General features: G+C 42.5%; 1 protein-coding gene across 1 annotated transcript; it reads right to left on the bottom strand.

Annotated features, from left to right (window-relative positions):
* Positions 1-13,033: 13,033 nt before the first annotated feature.
* Positions 13,034-18,098, bottom strand: PFDN4 (prefoldin subunit 4; the record flags this gene model as incomplete). The annotated part of the gene is made up of 3 exons (XM_025197348.1): positions 13,034-13,475; positions 15,483-15,626; positions 17,850-18,098. Coding segments are annotated over 3 exons (525 nt in total), but the record flags the coding sequence as incomplete, so codon positions are not given.
* Positions 18,099-18,100: the final 2 nt, after the last annotated feature.

The following is an 18,100-nucleotide window of genomic DNA, read 5'->3' as shown; positions in this document are numbered from 1 at the left end:
TGTGTATGCCAATCTTTTTTTTTCAATTTGTGCTCACTGTTGTTTGCCCTTTCCCTTAACAGATAACATCAGTTACTTCTTTTTTGTTCTAAATCAATATTTTGCACAGAAATAAATGTGGCTTTGGTACCGATTTGGAATCAATTGTATTTGACTGTCACTGGGAAATTAAACAAACTGCTTAATGCAAGTCACATCCTGGTTTTGCTAACATTGAATTGAGAATGGCTTCTTTACTCTGAGATGCTTGAATGCTTTTTTCTTTTTGAGGTTTCGCTATTATTTCTAACCTTTAACTCCTCCGTCAGATTTCCAGGATTCAATAGACACATTCCAATACAAATACTTTAGTTTAAGCACATGAATTTCCCCATAACCTACTGAACAGGTAGGACAACCGATTATGCTCAAGCTGATACAGGTTACTGTAAATGCTGCAACAAGACTCATTTTCTTTTTTCTTTATCATGCTGGACGTACTACTGATGAGGAAAAGAGACTAGCTTGATAAGTATATTTTGCTCAGTTCTTGGCCAGCCTCCCTGTAAGAGTCATACAAGGACAATGTCATAAAAAGCCCAAGTTCTCTTTCAATTTTTTATCTTACCTGGGGGAACTGATGATAGGATCCTATAAAGTGAGACAAAAACGGTTGACTTCTGTGAAGGGAAAGGTGATTAGGACTCTGCAAGATCTGTCCTCAGAACACTATATGTAACTGAGACATTAAAATGATTTTGTTAATGCCTCGGGTCTTAATGTCCAACATCCTGATCTCACAGCAACATAATAAAATCAAGCTCAGTGCACCTACGCTGGAATGCATGAAATCAAACTGGGGTGCTTTTCCAAGGCATTGTTTCTCTTTTTCCATTGATGTTGAGCTTCTCTTTAGAAATGGCTACAAGGGAATTCATTAATGCACTGCGAATGGAAGAATGGTTCTGCGTATGTCAATATTCCTTTTATCTTCCAAAAATGATAGAGATTCCAGGCATGATTGAGGTCACCTCTTACTGCACACTGTATGTCAGTGCATTGGTCTTCCTTGTTCAGTTCCCAAAACGAATGCTAATTGTCGCAAAATGGAACTATGCAGTCCTATTATATTGAGATGTTTAATCTCAAGAAAAGTTTTCTTAGTGGCTTAAAAAAAACACTGTTCCATGTGATTATGCAAACTACTCTCGTTCATGATTTCAGTTTTATTGCACTAGCAAAAGACTGAGATATTTTAAATACCAAACTCAAATTTCCTTCTCACTTCCTCCTTTCATTACATTGCCTAGTGGAATATAATGTGTCACAATTTTGGCTCAAATTCTGCATCTGGGAATTCATATGTAAATGATGTGTTAATGGTGGACTTCTTGGCTAACAGCCATATGATACAGAAGTAGAAGAAAAAGCCATTAGCTATGTGTATACATGAAGATAAAGACATTGGAAATAGCTTTTATAGAAAATCAGAGCGAAAGCATATACAGAGAACATCTCTTGATAGCCTGATCCAAAGCCCGTTGATCCAAAGTCAGTTGGAGCTGATTTCGTTTGTCTTTTGAATCTCACCGCTACTGATCTTAGGTTATTTTAATTAAATTCATATTTAATCTAATTTTCCAAACTATGTTTGGTATCCATCAGCTCAGCAGCTGGGAAAACCTGAGAAAATTGAGGTCTGCAAAGTCTCTCTATAAAACTTTGGGCCTCCTGTTCACCGTATAAAAATCGAAGCTGGACCAAACATCTTGCAGTGCAAAATACAGTTTGCCCAAGTTGGCCTTGGAAGATTATGGCATTGCCAGTAATGAAACTGTTCCCAAGGCCTGATGCAAAGCCAGCTGATGTCTGTGTAGATTTGCTTTCATTTCAATGGATTTATATCAAGCCTATGGCAGAAGCAGAATGAAAGTCCCATACTCATTCAGAGCATTACAGTGGACAGGCTGCCACCACAATCGTTCGAGAAACTTCTGAAACCATATGCCTCAATACAAGGTCAGCCCGGTAGGGTGAAGGTCAATGGAAACTTTACCAGCGACTTCAGCATGAGCTAGATTAGTCCCATGAGGAGAGGAGGAAAAGGTTCAGTGGCTTTTTTCTTCCCATTCTCCCACATCCTGTCCTCTTTGGTATAGTGGAAGCTTGTGACCTAGCTTGTGTTTTGATGTTAAAATCCAGAAGTGCTTAAGATAATTTCCATGCTAATGGGGAAGTTACTCCATGTAACTCCATTACCTACAATGGGGAAGTTACTCCATTGTGGCAATTGCATCATCTGAAACTTGTGGTGATCATATTCTTACTCTGAATTTTAATTGGGATTGAGGGTGAGACTGATGACCAGTGAAACTGTTCGGTCACAACTCTAAAGCTTTATTAAGATATGCAGTAGCAAGGACTTATTTGTATTAATAAAGACAATACTTATATAGCCTTGGATTCTAGGGGAAAAACAGGTCCACTGGCCAGGCTCCTCTATTAGTTTGGGGAGACTCGAGAAGTGGCATGCAGATTGGCATCAGATCTTGAATTTGCTGAGTTCTCCAAATTTCTCTCTAGCCTATACCAAATATTTATAGATGGCTGGTTTTAATATTCTAATACATGGACTGATTGGTTTTATTTAAATTTATTTGTTTCACACAGAATTTTTTTCATATCTGGTCATGTTTTGGACAGTGCATGCTTAACTTACATCATTGCTCCGTAGGTCAAGCTCAGGTCAGGTTGTGACACTGCCTGTTACCCAGGGCTCATGCTGCACAGGCCTATGATGCACGTATGGCCTACAATATGAAATAAATCTTTGGTCTGATGCAAAGTGAAATACAATTTGTGTTTGATTAGATGTTTGTCACATCAAATGTAATGACAATACAACTACATGTCAAGAAGTTTTAGCCAATGACAATGAGTAACCGCCAGGCTGATATGTAATCTTTTTGTTGACGTCACCAATGAGAAACAACATTTTAAATATATAAAGCTACTTTGCAGGCTGTCATCTGGAAAAGTAAAAGTGTAGGAAGCTCAAAGTAGATGTCAGAATAGAGTGTACAAGTAAAGTATCATTTATAGCACATAATGGGCATGAGACAGAAATGTTGAAAAAGGGCTGAGTATTACATTTGCATAGACTCAGGGCATATTTTGAAATAAAACTAGCAAGTAGTCACATCATCTATGTACAATAACTTGTTTTTTCTCAGTGGTGGTAAGGAGAGCATCTTCTGCCAGTAACCTCTAACTCTGCAGTGGCTTGTGTTAAAAGGAAGGCGACCTTCAGATTGTGGGACAACTAATCTAAGCAAGTTCAACTTTGAAGCAGTACAGCAGAAAAAATCTGCAAAGGCTATTTCCCCAAATCTGCTACCTGTAATGCTTTTATTTCCTTTTATTATCTGCCTTTATTTTGCTAAATCGCACCATCAAACTGGCAGCAGGAGGAAGTCAGATGGCTAAAGGAAGGTGATCACTGAATTCATGAGTCAAAGCTTATGAATACCATAACATGTCCAGTTCAGGTGAAAAAATGAAAGTTCTACAAAGAAGTTCACTTTGTTCCCATTAAATCTGTTGGGCTTTCCTTTCCTCGATAGTCTAAGAGCTCACCTTGAATTGTTCTCCCCAGACTATTTAGTGGACAAAAGCAATTTTGCATAGTAATGCCACCGGCAAAACCTTTTATTAGCATCCTCACACATTCTACATTTGCACATATGTGCACACCCAAACCTGCTCAAATGCACCTCCCAGGTTTATTTCTTAATCCATGATTATGGGGAGATTCATAGACAGAAGCGTTCAGTGTTAAAGGAAAATGTCTAGCGTTGGGAAGTTCTCCTTCTGTTTGATGCAGAGACCCTATTACAAACCCTACCCAAACAAGTGGGTATGACCATACTCTTAGCAACTAGTCACTTTGGTATATTTGCTGGAATAATTATACAGGCCGAATGTAGCCAAGGGTGAACATGGTGTTGTGTGAACTCACTTGGTCAGGTATGTAGAAGCCCTAATCTTTTCTTTCTTTTTTTTTTGATCAGCGCAAAACCTAGCCTCTATTTGTTCCTTTCTTGTTATTCTGTAGGTCTTGTGGGGTAGGGGGGAAATGATAGCATTTTCAGTGCAGATATGATTTTGATTTAAAGCATGAAGAAGGGCTGAGACATTTTCCTCAGTGCTCAAGATCATGAGATACCCTTTATATCAGCACTTCCCAAACTTTTCCTCAGCATGGTCCTTCATTCCCAACCCACAGCTCCCCTCACCTCCCCACAACCCCATCCGCTGATGTGGCAGCCCCATTTGGGGTTGTGATCCAGTTTGGGAACCGCTGCTTTATAGGGTACTTGAATGATGATTTACATGAGGACCACAGGAAACTAAGATTTGTCTGGAAGTGACTGAAGTCACCACTGTTTCAACCAAAGTATATTCAGTACAAATACTACCCTGATTGTTAGAAATGCTCTCTCCTGACACTGTCACCAACTTCTGTTTGAAAGCGCGCATGGAGTTTTTGAACATTTGTGCTGGGAGACAATTCCAAAAGACGACTCCAAAGCTTTCTGCAGACACATTTCTAATTGTATTATTAAGCAACAGGGATTGAGAAAACGTGTACTGAAATGAAGCTGTGCGTTTTATTCGTTTCCCTGAAGTGTTAATAAAAACCAGTCTCTAGTGTTGCATCTGCCATCAACCCCACCTTTGCACACTGAGGTTAATAATCTTTATTCTGGGTTGACTTATTGCTCTAGGGTTTCCAAAGGCAATCAAGTTTTGCACTTGGATGTTATAAACATTTCTTAGTCAATTATTGGCTTTTACTACTGAAAAACCTGTCTTCATTCACACTTCTGTCTATCACCATGGTATATATCTAACAGCCATTTCAATGGCAAATGCCAAAAAATAAAAAGCATTAAAATCCATTATTTCATCAAAGCACTAACAAGTTGAATCTTGGGGCAAGGAAATGACCATCCAGATACTAAATGGGAAGAGTGGACTGGAGTACTGTATGCTAATGTGCTTAGAAGAAATTAACTATAAACTGTGATTGAAAGCTTCTTTGAGCATTGAATCCGGTCTTTGCCCCTTCTTTTTTTCTCCCCTTCCCCAGGCACTTTATACTGCAAAGGCTTCAGCAAGCAAACAGAAAGCTAATGGGACAACCAAAGAGTCCCCTGATAAAAACAAAATCCCCATGGGGTGCACCCCTATGTTAGCCATTCCAACATGTGTCCGCATGTCTGGCAGTACTGGGGCAGTAGGGGAGACTGTCAGATCAAGCTGTACGCTGGTCATTGCTGGATAGTAAGATCTTCCTGCGAAGGGTACTTCAGTGGTTATGATACTAGCCTGGACTATGGGAGACCTGCATTCAAATTTCCTGCTCTACCACAGACTGTCTGCTTGACCTTGAGTCAGTCACTTGAGTCTCTCTATGCGTTTCCCATCTGTAAAATGGAGAGCTGACCCTACCTGACAGGTGGCTTGTGAAGTTAAATGTATTAAAGACTGAGACAGAGTGAAAACTGGTGAAGTGAGGAAGCTATATAAGTATGTATTTTGGAGAGGCAGGGGACTGTTACTTTAGGTATAGCTTATAAAATCCTGTATACTACTCTAAATTAGACTAAGGACTCAACTGGCCAAGATTAGAGAAATGAAAGGATGGCTATATTTAGGGTCACTATACATCCTGGTTTGGCCGGGACACTGTAGGAGTCCAGATCCCGGTCCTGGCCAGTTGGTCAAAAGTCCCAGGCCAGGGTCTAGCAGGGAGGTGGAGCAACATGGTGTACCAGGCAGGTGGCTGGGCAGGCACTGCTGCTGCTGTGCAGGAGTAAGGAGATGCCACATGGGGGAAAACTAGAAACAATGTCCACAAACTCCTAGAAGATTGTTTCAGGCTGAACATTAGGAAAAACTTCTTTACAATTAGCGGGTCCAGACTATGGAACAAGCTCCCCCCAGAGGTGGGGCAATCATCTACCCTAGAGGTCTTCAAGGGAAGACTGGACAGTCACCTGGCTGGGGTTGTCTGACCCCAGATGTCTTTCCTGCTCATGCAGGGGGCTGGACCTGATGATCCTTCAGGGTCCCTTCCAGCCCTATGAATCTATGTGCAGGAGAAAGGAGGTGCCTTGTATGGCCGGGGTGGTGTCTGCTCCAGTCTGCCAGCTTTGCTCCCACACAGGAGCAGCCTGCCTGGCACACCATGCTGCTCCACCTCCCGGCCAGACTCCAGCCTGGGACTTTTGACCAACCGGCTGGGACTGGGCTACAAAATCCTGGAGTGTCCTGGCCGAACAGGATGTATGGTCACCATAGCCAAAAGTCATTTCACCTGGCTCTTGAGCAGAACACAGCTTGACCACCCCTGAAACTCTGTCCCATCCCCCCTTCCACCCCTGCCCCCTAATATTTTCAGCATGTGGAATGGGCAACTTAGTAAATACATTAAGAACTGTTAAGAAGGCAGTGTCTTATGTATATCAGATATGAATGTGGGGAAATATTAAATACCATTTTGACGTACAGCAGTGGCCTCTACCCATAGTGACTAGATGAATGTAGTATGTGGAAGAATCTCACCATGTGAAATAAATTAGCCACTCAGCAATAAAATGTAAGGCAATGTCCTGAGGAACTTGTGGTAGCCAAACGAAAGCTGTTGTCTGGGTAAATTGTGACCATAATAATAGCAGGCTGAAGGTACCAGGAGACTGGCAAGAAGTGGTGGAAGAAAGGAGTGAAGAGCAATGGCTTTTCTAAAAGTGCATTAAGCTGTTTCTGTCCCACCTAGGCATGTCTTGTGCTACTATTCCTTAAGGGTCTCTCTCTTTGTCAGAACAGCATGGCCTTCACTAAGCCTTTAGCGTTTGTTTTTTTTTAATTGAATTATTTGTTGCTGAAAGAAACCCTCTCCAGTCATCCACATCCACATTTGATTTCTTCAGTGCACCTTGTGCAGCTCGATCAGGAACTAACATTTAATTGCAGAAATCATATATTTTTCTTTATGACTCATGCAATCAATACAGACTCAAATCTCACTGTAAATAATTTCTGTCAAGCCCTATCGTGCCTCTGTAAATCACAATTTTTTTTCTTTCATGCATCAGGCTATAAGAATAATATTAGATAAGTGATCTGAGTCATGCAACTAAATTGCAGAAATTCTGTTGCTAGAAAATATGAGTCCAGCATCTCCTCTTATGACTTTGATGAAAGGGTTAGTGTGGCAAAATTATTTGCCACTTCTTACAACTTTCAAATTATTATTAATCAAGTTTGGTTAGAGAATATAATCGTTTTTTCAATCAGTCAGTAGAGATGCAGAAATTAGGATTTGGGGAAGATACTCTCCCAACATGCTCCTGTGACATTTATTTTTTGGGGGGGACTCATAATTATATTTTGCTCCAAATGTGCTTTAATAGCCCATATATTTGAATATGCATAAGTACTATTACATTCTTAAATTGCACATGCACTTATCAATTTCGATTAAACAAAGCAAGCATGCTATTGCTGCTATAATCTAAAGCACTGGTTCTCCAACAATTTAGACTTGAGCCACCATTTGTTAGATGCAAAGCACCCCTCAGAAAATGCCAGCTCTTAAGTTTTCACCTGTTTTTTGACTGAGGAAAAAAAAATAGAACAATTTTTCAGTTGCAAAGAACGCAGGAAGACCACAAGTGGATTTGTAATTGGAATCTATGGGTTTATCTTGTATATCAAGATTGCTTACCTAACAGCACTAATATTGTGTGGTATCCAGTGGCACTCTGGTTGAGAATAACTGCTCTAAATATAGAGGAATATCTTGTTAAGTGAAGTCTGTATGTAAAACTATGGCCTTGGATTGGAATAAAATATTTTATTTTAGGGTTATGCATTACCGTCATGGAAAATTACCATCATGGTTCTGACCACCTTCTATTACTGTGAGACTGCAATAATACAGTCATTCTGTAGCATTTTTGTGAAAGATCTGAACAGGTTTCACATCTAGCCCTGTTGCTAGATTCAGTTTATACTGAATTACAGATCAACCAGACCATGTCCTTGCAAACAGAGGATTGCACCCAACTGTTTGTTTTAGACATTTGTTCAGGCTAGTTTGAAGAGCTGGCAAGTTAAATCCTCTTGACATCATTCAATGAAATAAGCTGACCTTTCATTGGCTGATACTCTGCTAGTCTCCTTGATTCAATTGCTCAAGTAAAAGGAAAAGCAGCCCCCAGTGACTCTATGACTTGCAGAATTGAAGCAATATGGCAAAAGCATGGAAACTGTATTTTTATAATGCAGAACAAGAGTTGGATAAAGTTCAGCACTTAGAAATCATGAGCCCAGCCTTCTAAGTGTGTACAAAAAGCCGTTAGATTAAAATACGTAGCCCTTACATACATTTCTCCTAAAAATGCTTTACAAATGTGACTGATTTGACAGTACAGAATGACAGTAAACCATTTGCATTCTGACAATGATATTAAACAAATGTACACTGTCAAGGGTAGCTAAATGATTCATGACATGAGCAAAGGTGCACAGAGGAACAGAGCTTGTTGACAGAGCATTTTGGTGGCTTATATTTATACTGTCTGAACAAGATCACTGTGAGGCAAACGTTATTAGAGATAAGAGAAATTTCCAATCTACATAAAACAAAAGTACTTACAAGATGGGGAGCTATTTAGAATACATGCTAACTGAAAGACAATTACATAGATACACAATGGAGAAAGAAAGTTATCGAACAGAAACAAACAGGGGTCTAGCAAATGTTTGTAAGCAGTTGATTAAAACTCAGTGTGTTCATTTCCACACTGCCAATAAAAAAAAAAAATGCTTCCCACATTTTGTGCGGACCTAAATCAAGCTGTAGGTAGGGGCAGCATAAAAACTAATAATTCAATTAGAAAAGTGTTAGGTACGTAACTGCATAACAGAATTGCAAGTGCTATTATCCAAACTGCATGAGCAAATAGAGCAACTGCATGGTGGCTCTTCCATCCAAATTCTTGATAATGCGCATGCAAACAACATGCATGCTTCTTTACTTTTCATTCCATCCAGGAAGAGCACACACCAACTGCTGAAACTTCCTTAGCCTGACGAAGGGTTTTTGAACCCGAAAGCTTGCTTAATAACTATTCTCCAACCATTTGGGTTGGTCTAATAAAAGATATCAAATTCACCCAAGGAACCTTGTCTGCCCATGCAAACAACGTACACTTTAGACAAAAAAAACCCAGGCTTTAGGGTGGGGATCAACTTGAATCAAGTGAATCAAGCTTGCTTTTTAATAAATTGTCCCCAAATATTCTGGCACTGTGGTAAACCAGTAAGTATGTCATTAGTTAAAAAAAGTACACAAGAGCAATTAGTGTGGACTATTCTAAGAACTGTAGCAGCGAGTCACATGGAACTAGATGGGCAAGTATCTATCCAGTAAGATCTTAAAGAGCATTAGAAACGGTAGCAGTACTCATGGATATACAGTTTTTTTGGACTGCATTGATGAGTTATGTAAAGGATTCTCTCTCCCAGAGAATTGCTGCACTACAATCCTTCAAAAAATTCCATTGGTATTAAATATTTGAAACTTACTAGTTGCAACTTGCTCTCATTTTCGAATGAGGCAAACTCAAAAGCCAGCCTTTTGTATTTGCCTGCTTGGAAACCACACTACTGCATTATCACTCAACACTGGGCTGTCAAACTCCCAGAAGGCCAGATTAGTGGTGCAGGACCAGCGCGTGGGCCCGATGAATAATGCGGGGCCTGTCCAACGGGTTAGATCTGGCCCCCATCCCTCCACCCCATGCCAGACCCAGTGCCTGCTGTGACCAGTCCAGAGTTGCACCTCTTTTGCATCCTACTCTGAAACTTGGACAGCATCCTGGATCAACCAGAGAAGGCACTGCAGGTGCTGGATCCGGCATGCAAGTTGGTGGGGAGGGGGTTTCAGACTGGCTGTGTGCAGCATGGGTTGCAGAGCAAGCACCTTGTGTCCCTGACCCTGCAGATGGGACCAATCTGCTACAGGCTGTATATGGCATGTAGGGTCAATTGAAGCCCAGGGCCCACCACCAGAGGCTGGATAACATGGGTCCAGGGATCAAATCCACCCCATGGGCCTGATCTTTGACACCTGTGACTTAACACTTGAAGGCTTATATTCATGAATGTGCTCACTGCAATAGAGAGTGACACAAATCATGCACTGGGGAGAATTTTAAAATATGGGGAAATAGCTAATCAACACAGCAGCTGAAGTCTTGTTCTATTACAATTTCTTTCTCGTAGTCTATAAACAGCATCCTTACTGCAAGCAAATTTCTGGCACTGCAGTACCATCTGCTGGGCAGTTGTCATTATTGTCTAAACTTTACAACTAGGTGCCTAATGCAAGACTTTGGGAGAACTGAGGCACCTAAATCCAAAATGCTGTTGCTTAGCTCCCATATAACTGTGGAGGTACTAAAGCCATGGGGGGAACCTCACTGTTTGACTTTCAAGTTTGCTGTGTACCTAGTTGTCTAGTTTATGCTATTTGCAGAACTCCCTGTCTGAGCAGCTCAGTGCCTAAATTCCACGTAAACTCATCAGCATCCAAAAATCAGGCAGAGAATGCCCAAGTCCTCTAAACAACTTAACTCCCTGTACTCTGAGCACAGTAGGTGGGATTGTGGCAGCACTGCTGTTATGCCTCTTTTCATAAAATGTCCTACTGGTTAATGCTCCCCAAGAAATAGGATATGGTTTCAATTCCCTTGTCTCCTGAGGGTTAAAGACATCTGCCACTTTCTCAGGAGACTACCCTAACTAGCAAGCCACACACAAGGCTGCTTGAAGGCATTCCTCCTGTTGAAGCTATGCCTGTACACCAAAAAACAAGTTTAATTGGGACAGAGTACAAGAGCACATGATTGTGGGAGAGTTGCAGACTGTAAGCAGAAGTCAGCTCTTGTCTGTGTTTTGTCTAACTTAAGCATGTTTGAAAAAAAATTAAAAAAAATATATATATGTACACACACACACACACACACACACACACACACACACACACACACACACACTCTTAATCAAGCCTTGGAGACAGGGGAGGCAGGGGAACCTCTGATTTGAGCTCCTGCTGGAGCTTAGGACCCCTATCTCATGCCTACCATCTTTGCAGCATTAGAACACGAGTTGTATGTCCAGCAGAAGAAACTTAAGACACAGTGGGCACATCTACATGAGTCACCTTAATGCACAATGGACTGTTCTACTGTGCATTAGCAAGACACAGCAAAAACAGTCCTAATGTGCTAATACACAGTAGAATTAGTCTACTGAGCATTAAACATCTCCAAAAAAATATATTACACCCTTGCTACTGCACATTATTGCAACTATTGCCTTTAGCTACCTCATTTTAGAGGTACTAATCTTAATGTGCAGTAGCAAAGGCACATTTCATTAATGTGTAGATGCACCACTTAAGTGGCTTTACCAAAAGAGATTTGTGTATCTCCAGTATTAAGCAGCAGCCGAGCACTGGTTCTGAGAATCCAAGGGGCACCCAAACACTGGACCCTTTGTGGATTCAGTTTGCTGTTTATATACTGCAGATGCTTCAGTCGACTTATCAAGTCTTTATTGTAATATATTGCTTTCAGCTGCAACTTTAACATCATTAAGCATTACATTAAAAAGGAACTTGAACAAAATTTCAAATATTAAAGGCTCCAATATTTTAACTTTTAGTAAATTACTGAATGACAATCAAGTCATGGTTAACAATATATGAGTGAGATAATACAGCAATATGCTGCAGGATGAGTCCAACATCATTGTTTATTCATTCATCATAAGTAGCACTTCAATCAGGAGGAAATGGAAGCAATTGTTTCCCTGTTCAGATAGAAGTAGGAGGTATCAGGCAACTAAGGTACAATCACTAAGCATATTTTGTGTGGCAAAAATGCACTTATTGTCTAGGGTATTAATTATAAGTGATTAAATGATTTAAGGTTCTAGCTCAATATACAGCCACCAGAAATCTCTCCACTTCACCTGGAATCTCTGAAATCAGAGATTTAACCTATACCCCTTACTTAGAAACCAGAAGATTTATAGAGTAATGTGACATGGCAGAAAACTCAACCAGCAAGGGAAGTGCATTCAACAGTAATCACTCAACATTCAATGAGGGGTTTTAAATGTCCAGCTTTCAGCCCCACTGGGGTTAAACCAGCAGGCTGCTAACTATAGTCTGTTAAATTCAACTGCCAAATCATCACATGGCAAATGAGGTAACAAAAGCTCAACGCAGTCATTCCTGCCAGTTCTTAATGGTTATATTATGAGCTTTGCAATTTGGATCTGATCCTGAAAACCTGTTTTTGGAAGTAAGTGAGTTGGTTGAAATCTTCCCCCCTACCCCTTTTAAGGAAGTTTCTAGCATTTATTGTAGAAGGCTCCAGACTCAGAAACCTGAAGAGGTTCACAATCAAACAATATAATTATAAATGAGTATTTACAGATTATGCAAAATGCAAATTCCTTTGAGAGAGAGCATAAGTCTAAAGGCGTTGGATGGCTTGCAGTCACACTGCTTCTCAAATACAAAGATACTCATGGAAAACTTCTATTCAAAACATACAGTGAAATGAGTAGCTGACTGTCAAAAGTGGACAAAGACTCACTGATGCGTGTGTGTGTGTGTGCGTGCACGCACGCGTGCATGGGGGGAGGTACTTATTTTCCTGAACCTCAGTTTTGAAATCTGTGAATTAGGAATAATGATATTTAACATTTTATCAAATGTTTTATGATCCTTGGATGAAAAGTAGATTTCTATAATTAAACAAGTACAATTATAGTAAAGATAATCTACTGCAATTACTATTATTATTACTATCAAGGATCCACTGTAGTAGACTGGAGTAATTTCAGATTTTTAGCCTTTTGTATACTTCCTGAATACTTTCACCAATCACCCACAAAGAAACAATGAAAATTGTTACAGTTGCTTATCTTTATTATTATTTTAACAAACAGACTGAAAAGATGCCAATATTGATGCTCTACCAATTGTATTTGAAAGGCAATTGTTTTTTTTAAACAAATAAATAACTGCAGGTCTGTCAAATAAGAAAGCTTTCTTTAAATAGATGAAACCCATGACTGGAAACTCATAAAAACAATACATTTGTGGGATTTTTTTTTTAAAACATTATTGGAAGAAGGGAACTATCAAGACTCATTATTTAACCAATCAATAATAAAAAAAAATAAAAATAAATGTATATTGTCTACTTGGAAAACATCTAACTATCGTCTGCTTCAAGGTTTATGTTGTTCCCAAACTTTGCATAAAGCTGTACTTTCAAATCACATAATATCCTCTGAATTGATTCCACTCTAGATTCTAACGCTTCTATTTCTTCTTGTAAGTTTTTCTGAAAAAGAAAATATTAATAATTAACACCAAACCAAAATGTTTAGTAGTGATTTATCTACGGACCTATGGGCTGGATAATGCATCAAGCAAAATATATTCAAATTAAAGCCATGAAGTGAGAATAGGACAGAATTCAGAACTATCCATCAAAAGTTCAAATTCAGGTCACTGGTGATTAGAAACAACTACTTCCTAGTTGCTATTCTGGGACACTCTGTAAAATGATTTAGTGCACCAGTGCAAATTACTAATAGACAAGATTCTCTCATCATAAATGCACTGAAGCCGAAGAGTGAAAAACTAGTGTTTCAGCTCCTCTTTCCAACGACCTCGCTAGGTCAAGGTGAGAGTACGGAGAGCAGGGGCAGGCAAAATACAGCCCACGGGCTGGTTCAGCCTGCTAGGCAATTGCATCTGGTCCGCGAGCACCCACTAACTGTACCCTGCCCAGCCCCTGCGTCTCGCTCCTACCCTAGTGCACAGAAGGGCCCCAGCCCAGCCAGCACGCAGCTTCTGGGCAGAGCTGCTGCTACCACTGCTGCAGCTGCCAGGGGACTTGCTTGGCTTCCCCAGTGGCTCCAGGCAACAGGTAGGGAAACAGTGGGGATGGGGGAAAGCTGCAGCTGGACAGGGGCAGGAAGAATGGGGCTGGGGCTAGCAGCAGCCTACACTCAGGGGCCTGGTGCGAGAGCTTGGGCAGGCAGGGTGTGGGTGTGAGGGAGGTTGGGGAGCTGTGGGGACCACCCACCCACATGGTGCACAGCCCCTGCTGCTGGCAGCAGTAGCAGCAGCAGAAGGCACTCAGGGCACTCATGGTCTGTGCAGGTGCTGCTGCCTAGTGGCATGTGGTTCCAGTCAGAGCTGCACATGGTGACAAGGTGCGCAGTGAAGCCAACTGGTCTCTATCATGTGGGGCTCCGTGTAGCACACGTGCAGCTCCCATACTCGCGTGCCACCAGGGGAAGTCCTATGCGATAGAGCCGACTGCCTTTGCCACCATGTGCAGCTGCTGGGACTCTGTCAGAAGTGGTAGGGAGCCCTACCTCATGCTTCCATGGCGGCAGCTGACTCCATCGCACAGCGTTTCCCTTGGTGGCACGCAAGTGCTGCGCCATGCACGGCCCCACGCAGTAGAGGAGGGCCAGCCTGGCTGCACCTATTGCCATGTGCAGCTCTGGCTGGAGCCACGCACCGCTACACAGCAGTACCTGCACGGGCCACAAGCACCCGTTACCTACTGTTGCTAGCAGCTTGGGTTGTGCACCATGGGGGGCTGTGTGGGGGGTCCCCACAATCTCCCACCCTCCCTTACACCCCGCTCTCGCCCCCATCCCCCTACATATACACCCCCCCAAAAACATACCCTACACCCTCCTCACAGTCACACCTCTCACAAACCCCGCACACAGCCCCCCAACCCCCAAAACACAAAAGTAAGATTTTATTTTTGACTTATTACGCAGTCACCTCTATATACACTAAACAAATACAAATCACGGGAACAATATTTTTGGTAATAAAATTAAAATATATGTTATAGTAGATGTCTGACTTTTAGTATGCAATTTGGTTTTTTTCTGGTTCAGATAGCACCCCCCTCCCAAAATAAGTACTTCTGGGGGTAAGGGAGGGACTTCCAGTGGCAAAGGTCAGGGGTTGGGGGCAGGACTGAAGGTCCCAAGATGGTGACCAGGTGGCAGGGCACCCGTCAAGGGGCAGGGCTACTCTTGCAGCCCTTGACAGCCCACCAAAACTCATTAAGCGGCCCTCCAGACCAAATAATTGTCTGCCCCTGGCGCAGAGGAAGATTCTACTGCCGCTGCTCATGTTGCCCTTGTGCCAAATTTAACCAGTTTCAGACTAGGACAGATCCTGCACCCTGTCACAGCAAGGGTATGCAGAAAGAGAAACCTGCTCATGACACTCCATCCATTCTCCAGGAATACTGATCTCTATTTCTTACTGTAGCATCAAGAAGACACAAAACTCCCTCTCCCTCACAAACCTTTGCTTCTTCCAACATCTCTTGTGTCTCCTCTTGGGAATGGCTGATGAAGACATCTCCAATCTGATACGGTATCAGGAGTGAATCATCATCATCGAGCATCATAGTGTCATCACATGCATCCTCCAAATTGTGAAGTTGTTTCTATAGAGTCAAGACACAGTAAGAAAGCAGTTGCTTTTTCCCCCATCAGTTATTACAAAATAAATAAATAAATAAATAAATAATGGATTAACAAGCTAGTTGAGCTTTGCAATACACTCTTTACAGGTATGTTTAACTTTAGTATCATATTAACACTGTAACCCCATTAGTTTCAATGGAATTGCACTAGCGCAAATCTACACAAGATACTCAATCTTTCTATGGTAATCTATTTCCTAGACATAGGAAACACTGGAATTTCAAACTCCCTGAACACAGTGTCACACAGGAAATGATAAGTTCAACTGGAGAAGTTGGGGTTTGGTGCAAGAATCATAAAGTGTGTTATGAGCTGGCTAAATGAGTGACAGTTTCATCAAAATAAGACCTACCAGACTGGAAGAAAGGTTTTGAGTCAAGTTTTTCAACTACTGATTTTAGTATTATTGAGCTTGATTCTATGTATTCAACATGGGTTCATCAAAGGCAGGTCCTGCCAGACCAACCTGACGGTCTTTTATGACAAGGTAATTAAATCCCTGGATGATGGTGTTGCTGTGGACGTAGTCTTTCCGAACTTTAAGAAGGCCTTTGACACTGTCTCTCACCCCATTCTCATTAATAAATTGAGTGACTGTGGCATTGATGCCTACACAGCTGGATGGATCAAAAATTGGCTGATGGGGCGCACCCAGAGAGTGGTAGTGGATGGGTCATACTTGACCTGGCGAGATGTGAATAGTGGGGCCTCCCAGGGCTCGGTCCTGGGGCCTACACTGTTCAACATCTTCATCAGCGACTTGGACGAGGGGGTGGAAAACACGTTGTCCAAGTTTGCCGATGACACCAAGATGTGGGGAGAGGTAGGCACACTCAAAGGGAGAGAGGCTGCAATTAGATTTAGACAGACTACAGAAGTGGGTGAATGGTAATAGGATGGAGTTCAATGAATGCAGGGTGCTGCACCTGGGGAGAAGCAATCCACAGCATACATACAAGCTGGGAAGCTCCCCCCTTGTGAGCAGAGGCAGAAAGGGATCTTGGAGTCATTATTGACTCCAAGATGAACATGAGCCGCCAATGCCAGACCGCAGCCAGCAAAGCCAACTGCACCTTGTCGTGCATCCAAAGGTGCATCTCAAGCTGGTCCAGAGAGGTGATACTCCCCCTCTACGCGACATTGGTCCGGCCTCAATTGGAGTACTGCGTCCAGTTCTGGGCACCGCACTTTAAGAAGGATGGGGCCTGCCCTGGGAGGGTTCAGAGAAGAGCCACCTGCTTGGTTGGAGGGCAACACGGCAGGCCCTATGAGGAGAGGCTCAGGGACCTGAACCTGTTCAGCCTCAGCAAGAGGAGGCTGAGGGGGGACCTGACGGCTGCCTACAAACTCATCAGGGGAGATCAGCAGCAAATAGGAAAGGCCCTATTCCCCCCAGCACCACCTGGGGTGACGAGGAACAATGGCCAGAAGCTGCTGGAGAATAGGTTCAGGTTAGAGATCAGGAGGCACTACTTCACTGTTACGGTGGCTAGGATCTGGATCCAACTTCCCAGGGAAGTGGTCCTCGCTCCTACCTTGGGCGAGTTCAAAAAGAAGTTGGACGAACACCTGTCTGGGGTCGTGTGATCCCAGTGTGTGCTCCTGCCGGGAGGGGGGTGTTAGAACAGATGACCTGTTCAGGTCCCTTCTGACCCCTAACTCTTGTGAAACTATTAATTTATATAACAAACAAGGGTTGTGCTAATCAAATCTACGCATAATGTAGTTGGGAGGCACTGCCAATACATTTTTTTAATTTTAAAAGAGCTTCAAGGAGGAAAATGTGTAACACTTCTGGACAGCCCAGAGACTGACTGGTGTTAGCATCCCTGAAATTAGGGGCAGCCTGTGCAGTACCAACGCAGAACTAATATTTCAAATCTGGGATGACAGCGACACCGAGAGAGATGAAACAGATACCGTCCCAGAAAACACAGGGTAGTAAGTAAACTTAAACAAGCGTATTTTCCTCTAGCATTGGAGGTGCCGTTGTAGCTGCGACGGTCCAGGATTTGTGTAGGCGATACCTTTATTGCAATGCCCGCACAGTATTTTAAGATGGCACGAAGTCAACTTTAACGTCCAGTGCAGAAGCAACGTCCTTTTGCTTTCACGTACCCGCGACTCCAGACCCAGACCCCAAACCTAAACGTCCCCACCGCGCGCGCTGTGGAGCAGGGTACCTTTTTCACTTCTATTTCTTCTTTCAGCTCTGTGATCCTGCTGGTATTTCGGGCAAATTTGTTAATTTTCTGTTGATCTTCAAAGGTCACATTGACATCCTCCGCAGCCTGCTCAGGGAGACATATAGCACTACTGCAGGGCTGTACAGTACGCCGAGGGGCAGAAGCGACCCCTGCTCTCCCGCCTCCCCCACCCGGGTCGCCCCAGCAGCCCCACGCGCCGCCCAGCAACCCCGCCTCCCCGCGCCCGC

Source organism: Alligator sinensis, unplaced genomic scaffold (assembly GCF_000455745.1).
Source record: "Alligator sinensis unplaced genomic scaffold, ASM45574v1 scaffold115_1, whole genome shotgun sequence".
Taxonomy (NCBI): domain Eukaryota; kingdom Metazoa; phylum Chordata; order Crocodylia; family Alligatoridae; genus Alligator; species Alligator sinensis.
This window is presented reverse-complemented; position numbering and strand designations above follow the sequence as displayed.